We start from the raw sequence: 20,170 nt of genomic DNA, 5'->3' as shown, positions 1-20,170 counted from the left end.
AAGAATGAGGCCAAGCCATAACAGCCCCCCCCCCCCCCCCTTGCCCTATTCTCTACACTACCCCTACACCCCTGGTCAGGCCTGGGGACTTACTATAGGCTTTACTATGGGCTCTACTGTAGGATTACAGGAACAGTGTTGTGGTTCCATGAACAACATAGGCCTACTGTTGTGGGTCATACCCAATGGACAACCAGCACGCAATGTTGAATGAAGCTGTTGACATGTTTAAAAGAGAATTCACTAATGTATGCCTAAAATGATGAGCAGTTTGATGTGAACTGCGTGATTAACCCTTGGTGTGCTGTGTTACCTGTGTGTGTTCAGGTCCAGACTCACTTGGAGAACCCAACAGACTACCACATCCGCCAGTCCCAGAGACAACAGGTGAAGGAGTACCTCTCCACCACCTACGCCACCAAGCAGGTACCTCGCTGTCTGTGCCTGTCTTTCTCTCTGTCTGTCTGTCTGCCTCTTTCCCTTCCTCCCTCTTTCTTCAACACACACACACACTCTTTCTCTCTCTCCTCTCTGTGCAGACGGTGCATGCAGTAACAGGTGTGGTGCAGCCCTCCCCTCCCCCTCCCCACCACTCCCCCCGGCTCCGTACGGAGCAGCTCATCACAGGAAACAGCGCCCCCAATAGCCCCATGGCCATGCTCAACATCGGCTCCAGCCACGAGAACGAGGTACACGAGGTACTTATACACACACGTGCACATATACAATTCATACGTGCGCACAGATGCAGTTCATTCTACCGCAGTCCTGGAATATACCTACCTACTGGTCGTCACTAATTACCATAGCTGCAAAGTCATAAAGCCTGCCTATTTCTACAATTGTTCTTCTTAAAATGTGATTCTAACCTTAACCATCAAATGAACCACACCACTATCCTTATGCCTAATCCTAGCCTTACATTAAGACCCCCAAAAATGTTAGATTACATTCATTTCTATGATATAGCCAATTTTAACTTTGTGGTTGTGGTAACTAGTGGAAACACTAACAGATGGCGCTTCTGTTTTAGGGTCTCCGTTGTGTACCTCTCCTCCATGTTCTCAGTTTTCAGTACATACTTCGTGTCCCACTTCTCATCAATTTGATGGATCGTTGCAGTGATCTATGACAGAATGTTCATAGATGTCCAACAAGTCTGATTCTAGATATGTCATTAGGGTATTGAAGCCAACATCCTTTACCATTGACGATGGCTGCAAATCAACTGCAATAATTTCTGTAATCAGTGATTTTCTCACTCTCTCTTATCGCACTGTTGTCAGCAACAGGTGCACCTGTACTGCCAGTGTAGCTCAAATCCACCTTGCATAAGATATTGGTTTAATTTGTATTTTAACCTTGATGATAATGATCGTGCCTGTTAGTGGTAGTTTTGTGTTAACTAGATCATTTTTTGTCAAATGTGATGTAAAAATCTATATGTCGGTCAGGGATTTTTTTCTAAACGTTAACGATCTCGATGTCATTTAAACGTTCACACCCCTATTGTGAGTTGGAATGGGTGGACGGGTGTAATACCAGTCGTGGATTTCTATTTTCTTTTTTAACCATATCCCAAAGCTTAACCCTTACCTTAACTATTCATAATGAGTGCCTAAACTCAACCCTTAACTTTGACATTTGACGTTTGGAGAAAATGAACGAAACAGAGGAACAAAAACACTTCAAAATGTGATGTTTGGAGAACGTGGATGAATGTCTAATTCTGCAATGAGACTGAGAGTTTGTTGCATACACAGTGATCTTCAACGATCCTGGAGAGCTACTGAATTGGAGACCGTTGGCATAAAAACAGTCCATAAAACACACAGATGCAGACACAAAAAGCTGATTGTGGACTACAGGAAAAGGCGGGCCGAACAGGCCCCCATTTAACATCGACGGGGCTGTAGTGGAGCGGGTCGAGAGTTTCAAGGTCCTTGGTGTCCACATCACTAACAAACTATCATGGTCCAAACATACCAAGACAGTCGTGAAGAAGACACGACAAAACCTTTTGCCCCTTAGGAGACTGAAAAGATTTGGCATGGTTCCCCAGATCCTCAAAAGGTTCTACAGCTGCACCATCGAGAGCATCCTGACCGGTTGCATCACCACCTGGTATGGCAACTGCTTGGCATCTGACTGTAAGGAGCTACAGAGGGTAGTACCCCAGTACATCAGTACATTACTGGGGCCAAGCTTCCTGACATCCAGGACCTATGTAATAGGTGGTGTCAGATGAAAGCCCATAAAATTGTCAGAGACTCCAGTCACCCAAGTCATAGACTGTTTTTTCTGCTACCGCACAGCAAGCGGTACCAGAGGCTCCTCAACAGCTTCTACCCCCAAGCCATTAGACTGCTGAACAATTAATAAAAAACGCCGCTGGACATTTTACATTGAACCCCCCCCCCCCCATACACTGCTGCTACTCGCTGTTTGTTTGTCACCTATGCATAGTCAAATCAAATCAAATGTATTTATATAGCCCTTCGTATATCAGCTGATATCTCAAAGTGCTGTACAGAAACCCAGCCTAAAACCCCAAACAGCAAGCAATGCAGGTGTAGAAGCACGGTGGCTAGGAAAAACTCCCTAGAAAGTCACTTCGCCCCCACCTACGTGTACAGTCACTTCGCCCCCACCTACGTGTACAGTCACTTCGCCCCCACCTACGTGTACAGATTACCCCAACTAGGCTGTACCCCTGCACACTGACTCGGTACCGGTGCCCCCTGTATATAGCCTCATTCTTATTGTGTTACTTTTTACTTCAGTCTACTTGGTAAATCCTTTCTTCTTCTTGAACTGTATGGTTGGTTAAGGGCTTGTAAGTAAGCATATGACGGTAAAGTCTACACTTGTATTCGGCGCATGTGGCAAATAAAGTTTGATTTTACACACAAAAAGACTTGCACACAATTACATGGCGGATATACTCTTGCACACTCAACACAAACGCGTGTTTGAAAACGCTCTTGTACCAAAGGTCATGTCTAGACTAACAGAAAAACCTGTCTCAGCTGTGATAATCTGAGAAAGTGTTGTACTGTAATTCACTGTGTTTCTGAGGACCTTTGACCTGATGTCAACAAGACATGTCATAAAGCACATTCCCTTGGTCCATAAATCCTACAAATGTGTGGGATTTGACATATATAACCCTGCAATATCTCCTATTCAACTTTGATTACCAGCCTGTATATAGATATGGTTTAGAGATTCCGTTATGTTCTTCAGTTTATGGAGACATCATAACTTTATTGCACCTTGTTATGAGGGAGCTGGGTCTGAGCCAATGTCACCTCTAAAATCTCTGCTTTCTGTGTGCGTGTGAGAGTGCATGTTTATGAAGACTGGCTATTGATCTCGGTGCCATCCACAGACTCATGGCCAGCTCTATAAAGGTGTCACCCAAAGGTCGCTGTGTTAGCTAACTGAGACTAACTTGCTCTGATTGTCATTGCACTTTAAATGCTCCATTATGGCCTTGGTAAAGTAATTAGAGTTTAACGAATGACAGGGGATAGCAGACACTGCAAGGCCCTTTGAACCCCACAGACTTTGGTACACACACACACACGCATGCAGTTTAACTTCACCAGCATCTTCTACAGACCTGAGCAGACCACCAACTGCAGAGTTCAGAAGTGCATCCCACAACTTCAAGAGACAAACAACAGAACCGTTAGTTAACCTTAACCTCCGATCAGTTAGCAGAACAGTTAACCAACACTGCTGAGCCGAAAGGCTCTAGTCCTCTGTGACGATGTGGATTTATGCACACGGTCTAATCTGCCATTGGGCCCTATATTAAAATAGCGTGCTATTTCTCTTATGCATTTTGCTATTTCCTTCTAGAAAAATGATACTGCACATGACTATATTATTATTCAGTAACCTACTGTTTATAGTTCATGCCCAGTTCGGTAGGGACATTTTTGTATGGAAAGTTATTTTTGTGTAAATGGTTAGACACAAATTGCGGTTATTTTCCTGTCTCTAACCTTCCAGAGTGAAACGATGTTTCTGTGCACAGAATCATCGTAACACTCACGAGTTAGAGAGACCGTTTCATTCTGTTAATGCATTCCTTTGTTCATACTTCCCACGTTGTGTCGGAGCTCCTTGTGTCCTGTCTGTGGCAGGAGCGTGCACTCCTTTGTGCACCACTATATGTTACTGGGTTGCCGTCATTCGCCGGTTCCATTCATGTAAGAATTACTGTTTAACAGGGTGTACATGAATGTGGTCACATCTGTTTTAGACGGGATGTATGTAATGGGGTCATTGAGTAAGCCAGTTACATTTGTGTACCAGTTATGTGATTACTTGTCATTGGACATGGATATGTCTCAGGGAGGGGCTTAGAGGATAGAAGTGCCTGTTTTGGTATTTCTGGGTAGTTTGGGTTAGGTGACAGTGGGGAGGCTGCTTGAGCCTGGTTACCCCCAACCTGTAATAGCTATGGAAGCTACAGCGTAAGCCTGTTCTAGGCTTAGTGCAGTTTATTTTGTTTGACAAGTAAGTCTATTGTCTATCTTGTAAATATTCATCGCCGGCTATCAGTGTTGGACACTAAAAATAAATATGGACACCTTTGCAACAGAACCTTCTGCCACCTCCTGAATATCTGCCCTTGAGACCACATCTCTATGTTACCTATTTCACATCCTGTTAGAGAGAAACCATAGCCCATTACGTACTGTATGTTGCTGTCCAACCAAGGTGTAATATTCTAGGTTGAAGGATAAGCTTATTGTGTTCAATGAAAGTTCAATAAAAAGTTAATGACAAGTGTTTTGTACCAGTCATCATATTGCCACTTTATTTGGATAGTCTGTAGTGCATCTTCAGATGGACTGTCTACTAACCCTAACCTTATCCTAACCCTAAACTTAACCCTTACCCTAACCCTTATTCTTAACCTAACCGTAGCAAGTAGTTGCTTATCCACAGATAGTTTGTTGATAGTATGACCATCTGAAGAGATCTACAGATGGAAAGTCGGGTCCAAATGAAGTGTGACCGTCGTCATGATTCATTTTAACCAAAGATTCTGGATATACTGACAAGATACAGGTCTCTCTGCCCTAAACAATGGGAGTTGTGGTCCACAAAGTGGCACGGGGGGCTGTCTAGCTTCCTCCTATCCTTTCTTAGGGTTGGTGGATACATCTCATTATTGTAATCCTTTTTTGAATATTCAATGAGGGTTGTTGACGTCAGCTTTGAGAAAAAACACTTCATATTGGCGTTGTCTCGAGGTGGCGGTTGCCTGTATTCAATGGAGAGAGATGGTATGCTACTTGCCTCATGCCATGAATATGCATAGCCATCTCCAGACAACTCCAATATTACATGTTTTTTCTCAAAGTTGCCGGGATGACACGTCCTACTTGTATCAGTATGCTCGTAACAACTTAAGCATTACGAAACTTCTAGTAGATAAAAATGTCTGAATGAACCTCACGTAACAAATAAGCCATTAATTTCTTTGTTGACCAAATTCGACATTCTCTCATTGACTCCCATACAAAAACTCCTTGCATGGTGGGTGAAACAATAAAAAAAACGCCACCTGCTGGACGGAATCTGATTTTCAGCCGAGTTGATCCTCTCACTTCCTATTCCTGTCTGTATTTTTCAGAGAGCTGTGTTAATGCATTCCATATTACATAGGAAACTCACTTTATCCACCACCAATGTATAGCACCTACAGTATCTGTAAGAAACGCCTCTTATGTGATAATAAAGTTGATCGTCTCTCTATGCACAACATGGCTGCCTTAGTCTGTCTGAATATATTCTCTGGTATCACTGATCTAAATGTATATTAATGTAGAAGAATATTTTAAAAATATCCCTCTTTGTTGGCACAGATGGATGAGGTCATCGATGACATCATCAGCATGCAGTCGAGCTATGATGACATCCAGCAGTATATTGACCCTCTTCAGACGTCCAACACTGTAAGTATTAAACCATACAGTCACTCCGTACCTATAGAAGGGCATTTTGACCTGGGTGGGATTGTGAAGGGTTGAACACTTGAACTGGTTGAAATGCTTACGTAAAGGAATAGGTAGGTTACGTGAATGGGTGTTGAGATAAGACTTATATTTTAGGGCAATTCCACGGTAACTGAGTGACACTGATACTCAGATCTTTAACTTTAAAATGTATGTCAAACCAAACCAAAACCATACAACTCTGCACAATGACTACATTTAACAATTTGTTTAACAATTTTTTGACAAAAATACCATAACATGAAGAACAGTGCCTGTGCAAAGTTTGGTAACAGAATGACGGCACAAACCGTTCATGTTAGTGTTTTTGTCAAATGAAGTGAATATTGTTAAAAGTACTCCTTGCGCATTTCTTCAACAGAGTTGTATGGTTTGTTTAACGTTGCAGTCGTTTGACATACATTTTAATGTGAAATATCTGAGTCTGTGTCCCCCTGTCCCCCTTCTCATCCCTCTATCCTTATCTACCTCTAACCCCTGTCTTACCCCATCTTGTCTTTTTTGGTCCACTTCTGCCCCTCCCTGTGTGAGTCAATGGGGTGATTATGCCGACTCACCAGGACTGAGGCTCTGAGAGGAGAAAGACTCCTTGTTCCGTTTATCATAATCCCTCCTTCTTTAGTAACAGGCTCCTCCGTGTGTTTGTGTCCCATCTTAAAACTACTGTTGCTGTTTTGCTACTGTTATTGTTGTTGCTGCTGTTGCATGAAACTCCCCAAGCTTCAAAATGGCTGATATTTGATGTTGACTGGGGGGCATTTGGCCTGTGGCTGTTTGTTCCTCAGTGTTTAATGAATAACTGCTGATCTATAGTGGCTTCAATCAGCTGTCTGCTGCTGCTGCCTTCCCACCCCAGGGGAAACCTTCAGTTGGCTTAAAGGAATCTAAGTTTTTAATTGATTTAAATTATTGACGTGAAGTGCTGTGGTTTCAGAGACCAAGATAGGCGTTCGTAGTCCTTAAAAAATGCAGTGGTCCAAGAGTGTCCATCTTAGAGCAGAAGCACAGAGCTCTGTGTTTAAAGGAATGGCTCCGAATTAACAATTAAACCACCGCCAGTTAGAGTTCAACTTGTTTACAAGGCATTCAGAAAGGGAGGAGGAGGGAGAGGCACAGGAGAGGAGGGGAACAGGGGATGAGGGTCATTTGTGAAAGGGAAAAACAGGCTGAAAGTCCAGTTAGGGGAAAGTTCACTTAAGCGGTGTGGAGAGGGTAGAAGAGAGAGGGATTTGGTGAGACGGAGGTTAGTCTCTGAGGGCTGGAGTGAGTGAGCAAGTAAGTGTTAGAGAGTGTGTGTAAGAGAGTGAGAGACCGCGTAAGAGAGTGAGAGACAGCGTGAGAGCGCACAGACCCACAGAAGGAAGGATGAAGGAGATGAATAAGACGTATGCCATTGTGGAGATGATAGACGGGGAACAGATCCAACTGGTAAGAAGTCTGAGTTTTACTGTGTGTGTGTGATCTATGTGTGGCTGAGGAATATAAGGTTTGTGTGTTTTGTCCGCCCATCTTGGTCAGTATGGAGGCAGGCTAGTTAGGAGAGTTATGCCCCCCTGCACCCCCCTCTGGGTTGGTGAGGGCTGGAGCCGGGGCAGGGGGGGGTCAGCTCTAACTCCCAGCCTCAGGTCTCTGATTAGGGGATGAGCCTAGCTCTCGGCCGCCTGGGGCTGGTGATAGAGGCTGAGAGGGAGCAGCTCTTTGAAATGGTAGCGGTTGAGCTGAGCCCTACCACTGTGGGCACACTTCCAGTGAGGGACACGTTCGGCCATAAGAGATAAGACACACAATAGGATGTTAATTGTCCAGCATGAAGGTCGCTGCTGGCCTCTCCTCTGTTTCCCTTCTTTGGCCCAGCTCCCTCAGCCCCTCTGTGTGTGTGCACAATGTGTCTGAGTGGAATAGAATGGCATTCTCTGGGTTTATCTCTTGGTGCTCATGCTTCAGTTGATTGGCTCTTGATTACTCAGTGTGTGTGATGATACACGATCTCATAGTCATTGATTAGATTGTTATTTTACTATTGATTGGCTCTCAGGGAGCTAAGTTGAGCCATATGGAACTCTGATTTGCACACAGGGACAGTGGTATAGTGTGTGTGATAGTGGCTCCATGCATGAATGCAGCTCTCTGGAGGGACTATTGATGGTGGTTGCTACAATGTTGCCCCAGGTGTGCTTGTATTTTTAGTTTGGTGTAGTCTGATTTAATATACAGGCCTCTAAATAGTTCTGCTGTTCTCTTTCTCTTGGTCTCGCTCTGTCTGAGATGTGTATAATGAGATCCCTCAGGACTAATGTTAGTTACCTTACACATCTCCTCTCTGTTTTTGGAGGTTTTCACCTCGTTAGCTTTTCTAAAACACAGATTTTTCCCCCTAATGAATGAAACTCCTCTGCTAATCTGTGACCAGGATTATTGCGGTAAACTCAGTAGCATCTGGGAGTTTAAGGAGATCTTGGGAATGCCGCAGAGAGGGAATACTAAGCATGACTGACCTGGGTCTGAATGTGTGTGAGAGAGAGTTTGTTATAAAATGGATAGTTTCTCGCGCTCAGTGTGTGGGTGTGGGCGATGGGGGACAGCAAGAGTCAGTGGTTTGAGACTAAAGCATTCTGTGTGAGAGAGGGGGAGGAAGGGACAAGGTGAGGAGAGGGTTTCACCTAACTGAACAGCATGTCCCTGGTTTGACAAAGGAGAGGAAGACCCTACTGATGATGGGATCTGAAGTCTCGGTCCACAGCCTGTAGTTTTACTATGTGTGTGAGAGACCTGGCTGCACTTCAGTTGTCTCAATGATAAGGTATCTGGCTCTCTTATCTGTCAAGCCTCATTAGTATTGTAGAATAGACATTTAACCACATCCTCAAGTCTTTCTATTAGTGTAAAGCAGCACGTTTCATCACCAATTCCTCATGAGGGAAGTTGACTAGTAGTAACCATAGGGACTGCTTCAGAAGTTTAACAACGTCTACACAACTTATACAGAGGACACCACTAGTCTTCCACACAGGTGCTGGGTTACAGATGGGGTCAGAGAATCTACAAAAAGACTTTGACCTGAACCAGACAGCGGGTGAATGCAAGCATTTTGCCAGACTGTGCCTCAACCTATTGTCTACCTGGCCCACCACTCCACCCTGGACTTGAACAGTCTTTACGACCAGGTCCACATCTACAAGGCAGCAATCCCAACTTTTGCCAGGACCCTGAAGGACGTCACCCTCAACCGTAGCCCAAGCACCTCACACAGGAGTAACAGATCAACGGACACCCCGCCCAGCGAGACCCCCTCCTAGACCTGCACCAAGAGGACCTACGCCCAGACCACAGCATCACCAGCCACACCCCAACCAGCTAAGACCACCCCAAGCAAACCCTGGACACACCCTGTATAGGCTCCCCCATATCAGACCTATGCCCCTTCTGCCCACCCCATGCATACTGTGGCAATGACCTCAACATGACAAGAGGACATACTGCATGCCAAGGCTGTGAGCAGAGCAACAGGCCCGACCCTCACTATTACACCCACCCAAGCCCCATCCTGCGACCTAAGAGGTATGTGTCAGATGCTCAACATGCTCTGCTCACACCTACTGTGATGGTCCAGGCCTAAACCACACAAAAACACTAGACACTAAGGAACACAAAGCTTTTACGATCTCATCGTGGAATATACAAGGTCTGAGGTCATCTGCCTTTGTCCTAAAGAGCAGGAACCCAGACTTCATCAAAGCAATTGGAAATACAGACATTGTCATCCTACAAGAAACATGGTATAAATGAGACGGACCCACTGGTTGCCCTCTAGGTTACAGAGAGCTGGTAGTCCCATCCATCAAACTGACAGGTGTGAAACAGGGAAGCGACTCGGGGGGTATGCTAATTTGGTATAGAGCAGATCTAACCCACTCTATTAAATTAGCCAAAACAGGAACATTTTACATCTGGCTAGGAATTAATAACGTACGACAGACCACATATTCACCTTTCACACCCTAATTGACAAGCAAACAAACCAAAACAAAGGCACTCTTGTCATGCTTTGTTGATTTCAAAAAAACTTTTGACTCAATTTGGCATGATGGTCTGCTATACAAATTGGAAATTGGTGTTGGGGGGGGGGGGAATATACAACATTGTAAAATCCATGTACACAAACAAGTGTGTGGTTAAAATGATCAAAAAACACATTTCTTTCCACAGGGCCGGGGGGTGAGACAGGGATGCAGCTTAAGCCCCACCCTCTTCAACATATATATCAACGAGCGAGTGCACTAAAACAGTCTGCAGCACCATCTGGCTAAAAATCCTTTAATCAGTTATAGAACCCATTGCCCTTTACGGTTGTGAGGTCTGGAGTCCACTCACCAACCAACAATTCACTAAATGGGAGAAACAACAAATTGAGACTCTGCATGCAGAATTCTGCAAAAATATCTTCCATGTACAACATAAAACACCAAATAAGGCATGCAGAGCTGAATTAGGCCAATACCTGCTTTTCAAAATCAAAAGAGCTGTTCAATTCTACAACCACCTAAAAGGAAGCTACTCCCAAGCCTTCCATAAAGCCATCACCTACAGAGAAATTAACCCGGAGAAGAGCCCTCTAAGCAAGCTGGTCCTGGGGCTCTGTTCACAGACATAAACATACCCCACAGATCCTCAGGACAGCAACACAATTGGACCCAACCAAATCACGAGAAAACAAAAAGATAATTACTTGACACATTGGAAAGAATTAACAAAAAAACAGAGCAAACTAGAATGCTATTTTGCCCTTAACTGTGGCAGAATACCTGACCACTGTGACTGACCCAAATTTAAGGAAAGCTTTGAGTATGTACAGACTCAGTGAGCATAACCTTGCTATTGAGAAAGGCCGCTGAAGGCAGACACGACTCTCAAGAGATGACAGGCTATGTGCACACTGCCCACAAAAGGAGGTGGAAACTGAGCTGCACTTCCTAACCTCCTGTCCAATGTATATTAGAGACACATCTTTCCCACAGATTACACAGATCCACAAAGAATTAGGTGAAATACCACAGTGTACCATCACAGCAGCAGGATTTGTGACCTGTTGACACAAGAAAAGGGCAACCAGTGAAGAACAAACACCATTGTAAATACTTTTATACTTTTATTTTTTTATTTTCCCTTTTGTACTTTAACCATTTGCATTTCATTACAACACTGTCTATAGACATAATAACATTTGTAATGTCTTTATTCTTTTGGAACTTTTGTGAGTAATATTTACTGTTCATTTTTATTGTTAACTTTTGTTGATCTATTCCACTTGCTTTGGCAATGTAAACATATTTCCCATGCCAATAAAGCCCATAAATTGAATCAAGCCTTACAGAGATAAGAGAGAAGGGATGATTGTGTGTATGTCAGAGCAGAGGCAGGTTTAGAGGCAATATTTTCTAGGTGTGATATTGGCCTGAGATCTTCTGCTATCTTCTCTTTACAGCCAGTCACTACACATGTAACACACTGTGTGTTTATAGAATTTGATCTGGCTCAGAGGGTTAACCAGGGTTACCCACAATATGATGCCATAAAACTCTCATGAGACACCGACTGCTTGTTTGTCTATTCTACTCTCCCTCTCTCGCTCTGTCTACGCTCGCTCTGTCTACGCTCGCTCTGTCTACGCTCGCTCTGTCTACGCTCGCTCTGTCTACGCTCGCTCTGTCTACGCTCGCTCTGTCTACGCTCGCTCTGTCTACGCTCGCTCTGTCTACGCTCGCTCTGTCTACGCTCGCTCTGTCTACGCTCGCTCTGTCTACGCTCGCTCTGTCTACGCTCGCTCTGTCTACGCTCGCTCTCTCGCTCTGTCTTCTCGCTCTCTCGCTCTGTCTTCTCGCTCTCTCGCTCTGTCTTCTCGCTCGCTCGCTCTGTCTTCTCGCTCGCTCGCTCTGTCTTCTCGCTCGCTCGCTCTGTCTTCTCGCTCGCTCGCTCTGTCTTCTCGCTCGCTCGCTCTGTCTTCTCGCTCGCTCGCTCTGTCTACGCTCGCTCGCTCGCTCTGTCTACGCTCGCTCTGTCTACGCTCGCTCTGTCTACGCTCGCTCTGTCTACGCTCGCTCTGTCTACTCTCTCTCTCGCTCTGTCTACTCTCTCTCTCTCGCTCTGTCTTCTCGCTCTCTCGCTCTGTCTTCTCGCTCGCTCGCTCTGTCTTCTCGCTCGCTCGCTCTGTCTTCTCGCTCGCTCGCTCTGTCTTCTCGCTCGCTCGCTCTGTCTTCTCGCTCGCTCGCTCTGTCTTCTCGCTCGCTCGCTCTGTCTTCTCGCTCGCTCGCTCTGTCTTCTCGCTCGCTCGCTCTGTCTTCTCGCTCGCTCGCTCTGTCTTCTCGCTCGCTCGCTCTGTCTTCTCGCTCGCTCGCTCTGTCTTCTCGCTCGCTCGCTCTGTCTTCTCGCTCGCTCGCTCTGTCTTCTCGCTCGCTCTGTCTACGCTCGCTCTGTCTACGCTCGCTCTGTCTACGCTCGCTCTGTCTACGCTCGCTCTGTCTACGCTCGTGCTCGCTCTGTCTACTCTCTCTCTCTCGCTCTGTCTTCTCGCTCGCTCGCTCTGTCTTCTCGCTCGCTCTGTCTGCTCGCTCGCTCGCTCTGTCTTCTCGCTCGCTCGCTCTGTCTTCTCGCTCGCTCGCTCTGTCTTCTCGCTCGCTCGCTCTGTCTTCTCGCTCGCTCGCTCTGTCTTCTCGCTCGCTCGCTCTGTCTTCTCGCTCGCTCGCTCTGTCTTCTCGCTCGCTCGCTCTGTCTTCTCGCTCGCTCGCTCTGTCTACGCTCGCTCTGTCTACGCTCGCTCTGTCTACGCTCTCTCTCTCTCTACGCTCTCTCTCTCTGTCTACGCTCGCTCTCTCTGTCTACGCTCGCTCTCTCTGTCTACGCTCGCTCTCTCTGTCTACGCTCGCTCTCTCTGTCTACGCTCGCTCTCTCTGTCTACGCTCGCTCTCTCTCTGTCTACGCTCGCTCTCTCTCTGTCTACGCTCGCTCTGTCTTCTCGCTCGCTCGCTCTCTCGCTCGCTCTGTCTTCTCGCTCGCTCGCTCTGTTCTCTCTCTCTCTCGCTCGCTCTACACTCGCTCTGTCTAAGATCGCTCTGTCTACTCTCTCTCTCTCTCTCTGTCTACTCTCTATCTCTCTCGCTCGCTCTGTCTACTCTCTCTGTCTACGCTCTCTCTCTCTCTGTCTACGCTCTCTCTCTCTGTCTACGCTCGCTCTCTCTGTCTACGCTCGCTCTCTCTGTCTACGCTCGCTCTCTCTGTCTACGCTCGCTCTCTCTGTCTACGCTCGCTCTCTCTGTCTACGCTCGCTCTCTCTGTCTACGCTCGCTCTCTCTGTCTACGCTCGCTCTGTCTACTCTCTCTCTGTCTACTCTCTCTCTGTCTACTCTCTCTCTGTCTACTCTCGCTCTGTCTAATCTCGCTCTGTCTACTCTCGCTCTGTCTACTCTCGCTCTGTCTACTCTCGCTCTGTCTACTCTCGCTCTGTCTACTCTCGCTCTGTCTACGCTCGCTCTGTCTACGCTCGCTCTGTCTACGCTCTCTCTCTCTGTCTACGCTCGCTCTCTCTGTCTACGCTCGCTCTCTCTGTCTACGCTCGCTCTCTCTGTCTACGCTCGCTCTCTCTGTCTACGCTCGCTCTCTCTGTCTACGCTCGCTCTCTCTGTCTACGCTCGCTCTCTCTGTCTACGCTCGCTCTCTCTGTCTACGCTCGCTCTCTCTGTCTACGCTCGCTCTCTCTGTCTACGCTCGCTCTCTCTGTCTACGCTCGCTCTCTCTGTCTACGCTCGCTCTCTCTGTCTACGCTCGCTCTGTCTACTCTCGCTCTGTCTACGCTCGCTCTGTCTACGCTCGCTCTCTCTGTCTACTCTCGCTCTCTCTGTCTACTCTCGCTCTGTCTACTCTCGCTCTGTCTACTCTCGCTCTGTCTACTCTCGCTCTGTCTACTCTCGCTCTGTCTACGCTCGCTCTGTCTACGCTCGCTCTGTCTACGCTCGCTCTGTCTACCCTCTCTCTCTCTGTCTACGCTCGCTCTGTCTACCCTCTCTCTCTCTTCTCTCTCTTTCTCGCTCGCTCTACACTCGCTCTGTCTAAGATCGCTCTGTCTACTCTCTCTCTCTCTCGCTCGCTCTGTCTACTCTCTCTCTCGCTCGCTCGCTCTGTCTACTCTCTCTCTCGCTCGCTCGCTCGCTCTGTCTACTCTCTCTCTCGCTCGCTCTGTCTACTCTCTCTCTCTCTCGCTCGCTCGCTCTGTCTACTCTCTCTCTCTCTCGCTCGCTCGCTCGCTCTGTCTACTCTCTCTCTCTCTCGCTCGCTCGCTCGCTCTGTCTACTCTCTCTCTCTCTCGCTCGCTCTGTCTACTCTCTCTCGCTCGCTCTACACTCGCTCTGTCTAAGATTGCTCTGTCTACTCTCTCTCTCTCTCGCTCGCTCGCTCTGTCTACTCTGTCTCTCGCTCGCTCGCTCTGTCTACTCTCTCTCTCTCTCTCTCTCTCGCTCGCTCGCTCGCTCTGTCTACTCTCTCTCTCTCTCTCTCTCTCGCTCGCTCGCTCTGTCTACTCTCTCTCTCTCTCTCTCCTCTCTCTCGGCTCTGTCTACTCTCTCTCTCTCTCGCTCGCTCTGTCTAATCTCGCTCTGTCTACTCTCTCTCTCTCGCTCGCTCTGTCTACTCTCTGTCTCGCTCGCTCGCTCTGTCTACTCTCTGTCTCGCTCGCTCGCTCTGTCTACTCTCTCTCTCTCGCTCGCTCTGTCTACTCTCTCTCTCTCGCTCGCTCTGTCTACTCTCTCTCGCTCGCTCTGTCTACTCTCTCTCTCTCTCTCTCTCGCTCGCTCTGTCTAATCTCGCTCTGTCTACTCTCTCTCTCTCGCTCGCTCTGTCTACTCTCTCTCGCTCGCTCTGTCTACTCTCTCTCTCTCTCGCTCGCTCTGTCTCTCTCGCTCGCTCTGTCTACTCTCGCTCGCTCGCTCGCTCTCTCTCTCGCTCGCTCTGTCTACTCTCTCTCTCTCTCGCTCGCTCTGTCTCTCGCTCGCTCGCTCTGTCTGTCTCTCTCTCTCTCGCTCTGTCTCTCTCTCTCTCTCGCTCTGTCTCTCTCTCGCTCTGTCTCTCTCTCGCTCTGTCTTCTCTCTCTCTCTCGCTCTGTCTTCTCTCTCTCTCTCGCTCTGTCTACTCTCTCTCTCTCTCGCTCTGTCTTCTCTCTCTCTCTCGCTCTGTCTACTCTCTCTCTCTCTCGCTCTGTCTACTCTCTCTCTCTCTCGCTCTGTCTACTCTCTCTCTCTCTCGCTCTGTCTACTCTCTCTCTCTCTCGCTCTGTCTACTCTCTCTCTCTCTCTCTCTCTCTCGCTCTGTCTACTCTCTCTCTCTCTCTCTCTCTCTCGCTCTGTCTACTCTCTCTCTCTCTCTCTCGCTCTGTCTACTCTCTCTCTCTCTCTCTCGCTCTGTCTACTCTCTCTCTCTCTCTCTCGCTCTGTCTACTCTCTCTCTCTCTCTCGCTCGCTCTGTCTACTCTCGCTCTCTCTCTCGCTCGCTCTGTCTACTCTCGCTCTCTCTCTCGCTCGCTCTGTACTCTCGCTCTCTCTCTCGCTCTGTCTACTCTCTCTCTCTCGCTCTGTCTACTCTCTCTCTCTCGCTCTGTCTACCTCTCTCTCTCGCTCTGTCTACTCTCTCGCTATGTCTACTCTCTCTCTCTCTCTCGCTCTGTCTACTCTCTCTCGCTCTGTCTACTCTCTCTCTCTCGCTCTGTCTACTCTCTCTCTCTCTCTCTCTCTCTCGCTCTGTCTACTCTCTCTCTCTCGCTCTGTCTACTCTCTCTCTCTCGCTCTGTTCTACTCTCTCTCTCTCGCTCTGTCTACTCTCTCTCTTCTCGCTCTGTCTACTCTCTCTCTCTCGCTCTGTCTACTCTCTCTCTCTCGCTCTGTCTACTCTCTCTCTCTCTCTCTCGCTCTGTCTACTCTCTCTCTCGCTCTGTCTACTCTCTCTCTCTCTCTCTCGCTCTGTCTACTCTCTCTCTCTCCGCTCTCTCTCGCTCGGTTACTCTCTCTCGCTCTGTCTCTCTCTCTCTCGCTCTGTCTACTCTCTCTCCTCTCTCGCTCTGTTCTACTCTCGCTCTCTCTCTCTCTCGCTCTGTCTACTCTCGCTCTCTCTCTCGCTCGCTCTGTCTACTCTCGCTCTCTCTCTCGCTCGCTCTGTCTACTCTCGCTCTCTCTCTCGCTCTCTCGCTCGCTCTGTCTACTCTCGCTCTCTCGCTCACTCTGTCTTCTCTCTCTCGCTCGCTCCTGTCTTCTCTCTCTCGCTCGCTCTGTCTACTCTCTCTCTCTCGCTCTCTGTCTACTTTCTCTCTCTCGCTCTGTCTACTCTCTCTCTCTCGCTCTGTCTACCTCTCTCTCTCTCGCTCTGTCTACTCTCTCTCTCTCTCGCCTCTCTCTCGCTCTGTCTACTCTCTCTCTCGCTCTGTCTACTCTCTTCTCTCGCTCTCTCTCTCTCTCTCGCTCTGTTTCCTCTCTTCTCTCTCGCTCTGTCTACTCTCTTCTCTCTCGCTCGCTCTGTCTACTCTCTCTCTCTCTCGCTCTGTCTACTCTCTCCTCTCTCTCGCTCTTCTACTCTCGCTCTCTCTCTCTCGCTCTGTCTACTCTCGCTCTCTCTCTCGCTCGCTCTTGTCTTTCTCTCTCTCGCTCGCTCTGTCTACTCTCTCTCGCTCTGCTCTGTCTACTCTCTCTCTCTCGCTCTGTCTACTCTCTCTCTCTCGCTCTGTCTACTCTCTCGCTCTGTCTACTCTCTCTCTCTCTCTCGCTCTGTCTACTCTCTCTCTCTCGCTCTGTCTACTCTCTCTCGCTCTGATCTACTCTCTCTCTCTCGCTCTGTCTACTCTCTCTCTCTCTCTCTCTCTCTCGCTCTGTCTACTCTCTCTCTCTCTCTCGCTCTGTCTACTCTCTCTCTCTCTCTCTCGCTCTGTCTACTTCTCTCTCTCTCGCTCTGTCTACTCTCTCTCTCTCGCTCTCTCTCCTCGCTCTGTCTACTCTCTCTCTCCGCTCTGTCTACTCTCTCTCTCTCGCTCTGTCTACTCTCTCTCTCGGCTCTGTTACTCTCTCTCCCGCTCTGTCTACTCTCTCTCTCTCGCTCTGTCTACTCTCTCTCTCTCTCTTCGCTCTGTCTACTCTCTCTCTCTCTCTCGCTCTGTCTACTCTCTCTCTCTCTCTCTCGCTCTGTCTACTCTCGCTCTCTCTCTCTCTCGCTCTGTCTACTCTCGCTCTCTCTCTCGCTCGCTCTGTCTACTCTCGCTCTCTCTCTCGCTCGCTCTGTCTACTCTCGCTCTCTCTCTCGCTCGCTCTGTCTACTCTCGCTCTCTCTCTCGCTCGCTCTGTCTACTCTCGCTCTCTCTCTCGCTCTCTCGCTCGCTCTGTCTACTTCTCGCTCTCTCGCTCACTCTGTCTTCTCTCTCTCGCTCGCTCTGTCTTCTCTCTCTCGCTCGCTCTGTCTACTCTCTCTCTCGCTCTGTCTACTTTCTCTCTCTCGCTCTGTCTACTCTCTCTCTCTCGCTCTGTCTACTCTCTCTCTCTCGCTCTGTCTACTCTCTCTCTCTCGCTCTCTCTCGCTCTGTCTACTCTCTCTCTCGCTCTGTCTACTCTCTCTCTCGCTCTGTCTACTCTCTCTCTCGCTCTCTCTCTCTCTCTCTCTCTCTCGCTCTCTCTCGCTCTCTCTCTCTCTCTCTCGCTCTGTCTTCTCTCTCTCTCTCTCTCTACTCTCTCTCTCTCTCGCTCTGTCTACTCTCTCTCTCTCTCGCTCTGTCTTCTCTCGCTCGCTCGCTCTTCTCTCTCTCGCTCTGTCTACTCTCTCTCTCTCGCTCTGTCTACTCTCTCTCTCTCTCTCGCTCTGTCTACTCTCTCTCTCTCTCTCGCTCTGTCTACTCTCTCTCTCTCTCTCGCTCTGTCTACTCTCTCTCTCTCTCGCTCGCTCTGTCTACTCTCTCTCTGTCTACTCTCGCTCTGTCTACTCTCGCTCTGTCTACTCTCTTCTCTGTCTACTCTCTTCTCTGTCTACTCTCTTCTCTGTCTACTCTCGCTCTCTTCTGTCTACTCTCGCTCTCTTCTCTGTCTACTCTCGCTCTAAGATCGCTCTAAGATCGCTCTGTCTATGATCGCTCTATGATCGCTCTGTCTATGATCGCTCTAAGATCGCTCTGTCTATGATCGCTCTGTCTACACCCGCTCTGTCTACTCGCTCGCTTGCGATGTCTGCTCTCTCGCTCGCGATGTCTACCCGCTCACTCTAAGGTAATTGAGGGTGATCTCAGTGAATTTGATGGAAAAAGGAGTTTGTCCTCGACCCTTGAGGTTTCCAGCCTTGTTTTTAAGATGTAGGTTTTGTTCATGCATGGTTTCCTGAATGTTGTTGTGTATCAGGCGATCACCCAACCACAACGGCTTAAAGTGGGGTCCTAACTGACTTGAAAATAGGGTGTCTGGTTAGGATAGTATACTGCAACTATCGTTTCTCCATCTAAAGGATGTGCTTGGTTCATTGTTTGAACCCATCCTTCATTGAACTTGATGATAGATTAATTGACTAGTAATTCATATAACCTCTGCTTAACCCTACAATATTTTCTAGGACAAATGTATTTATACTCTTATTACCCCTGGATTCCAATCTCACAAAGAGAGTCACCCTAAATACTCTTATTGAGATTATAGAGTGAAATGTAGGTTGTGGTGCTCATAGTGATTTGTGTGTCCTCCCCAGCTCCCTCTGTCCAGCAGTCACCTGGACGTGTACACGGGCCCTGGGATGACCGGTCAATCTATCGCCATGACAAGCAATTCCTGCCCTGCCAACCTGGCCATCAAACGAGAGCTGACGGGTAGGACCAATCAAAGCCACGGCAACCAATCAGAGACGAGCTTAGACACAGCAAACAAGCAGCCAGCTCTCAGACATTTACAGCTTTCAGAAACATAGTAACCAATCAGAGACAGACCTGCAGGCCAAATGCTTTCCCCACCTGGTTTCCCAGGTCTGAATCAGATGCTAAGTAATGAATGGAAACCAGCAGACCAAAACCAGAAGGATTAGATAGTTCCAAATACATGGCTACCAGGGGTATATTTTTCCCTAGAGTGAGGGGACGATTTAATGTAATTTGTGCTGAGTTTGAATTCAATTCGTAAATTAAGCTTATTAACTAATGATTAGGGGGAAATACTGTATCCATGCATAAACTAAATCTCAATGGATTTGGTTAAAGTGAGCCTCTAACATGATTTTCAAACTCTCTATGACCCCAAACTATATACACTCACTATACACACTTTGGAGACAGTGTTAGTTCATTGCTTGTTGTTTTTATCAATGCAGAAACCCGTGCAATGGCCAAAGAGAGACAGAAGAAAGACAACCACAACCTGAGTGAGTTTATCCCCCTCTTTTGTGTGCTCTCTCTCTCACTTTCACCCTCCCTCGCAAAAACACAATAGAAATGAGTGTGCACTTTTTCAACATCCATCATTTTTACTACCTCACACTGCTTAAAGTACACCTGCCACTCTGTCTGTCTGTCCCTGCCACTCTCTGTCTGTCTAAAAACACACACACAGTGGTTTATTCAGCTGACACAGCTCAACCCACAGGTAGATGGTTAACCCACAGCTGTCTGCTGCTCTGGCACTAAAGTCTAATTGCCTGTGACACTTTCTTGGTCTCTCATTCTCTTTCTTGGACTCTCCCTTTCTTTCTCGGGCTCTCGGTCTCTCTCTTGCAGTGTGTCTCGGTCTCTCTCTCGCGGTGTGTCTCGGTCTCTCTCTCGCGGTGTGTCTCGGTCTCTCTCTCGCGGTGTGTCTCGGTCTCTCTCTCGCGGTGTCTCTCTCTCTCTCTCTCGCGGTGTGTCTCGGTCTCTCTCTCGCGGTGTGTCTCGGTCTCTCTCTCGCGGTGTGTCTCGGTCTCTCTCTCGCGGTGTGTCTCGGTCTCTCTCTCGCGGTGTGTCTCGGTCTCTCTCTCGCGGTGTGTCTCGGTCTCTCTCTCGCGGTGTCTCTCTCTCTCTCTTCGCGGTGTGTCTCGGTCTCTCTCTCGCGGTGTGTCTCGGTCTCTCTCTCGCGGTGTGTCTCGGTCTCTCTCTCGCGGTGTGTCTCGGTCTC

At 48.0% G+C, this 20,170-nt stretch overlaps 1 protein-coding gene across 8 annotated transcripts in view; it reads left to right on the top strand.

Moving 5' to 3' along the window:
• Positions 1 to 20,170, top strand: part of tfeb (transcription factor EB) — a 113,589-nt gene that overhangs the window by 70,424 nt on the left and 22,995 nt on the right. For 5 of the 8 annotated variants that reach the window (XM_020483356.2, XM_020483358.2, XM_031825119.1 and 2 more), the window contains 5 exons: positions 328 to 426; positions 540 to 698; positions 5,889 to 5,978; positions 18,783 to 18,900; positions 19,395 to 19,445. In XM_020483356.2, coding sequence (XP_020338945.1) covers positions 328 to 426; positions 540 to 698; positions 5,889 to 5,978; positions 18,783 to 18,900; positions 19,395 to 19,445 — 517 coding nt within the window. The remainder of the gene's footprint in view (positions 1 to 327; positions 427 to 539; positions 699 to 5,888; positions 5,979 to 18,782; positions 18,901 to 19,394; positions 19,446 to 20,170) is intronic. The other 3 variants (XM_031825123.1, XM_020483359.2, XM_031825122.1) reach the window with 1 other exon arrangement.

The sequence above is a fragment of the Oncorhynchus kisutch genome, linkage group LG5 (assembly GCF_002021735.2).
Source record: "Oncorhynchus kisutch isolate 150728-3 linkage group LG5, Okis_V2, whole genome shotgun sequence".
NCBI lineage: Eukaryota > Metazoa > Chordata > Actinopteri > Salmoniformes > Salmonidae > Oncorhynchus > Oncorhynchus kisutch.
This window is presented reverse-complemented; position numbering and strand designations above follow the sequence as displayed.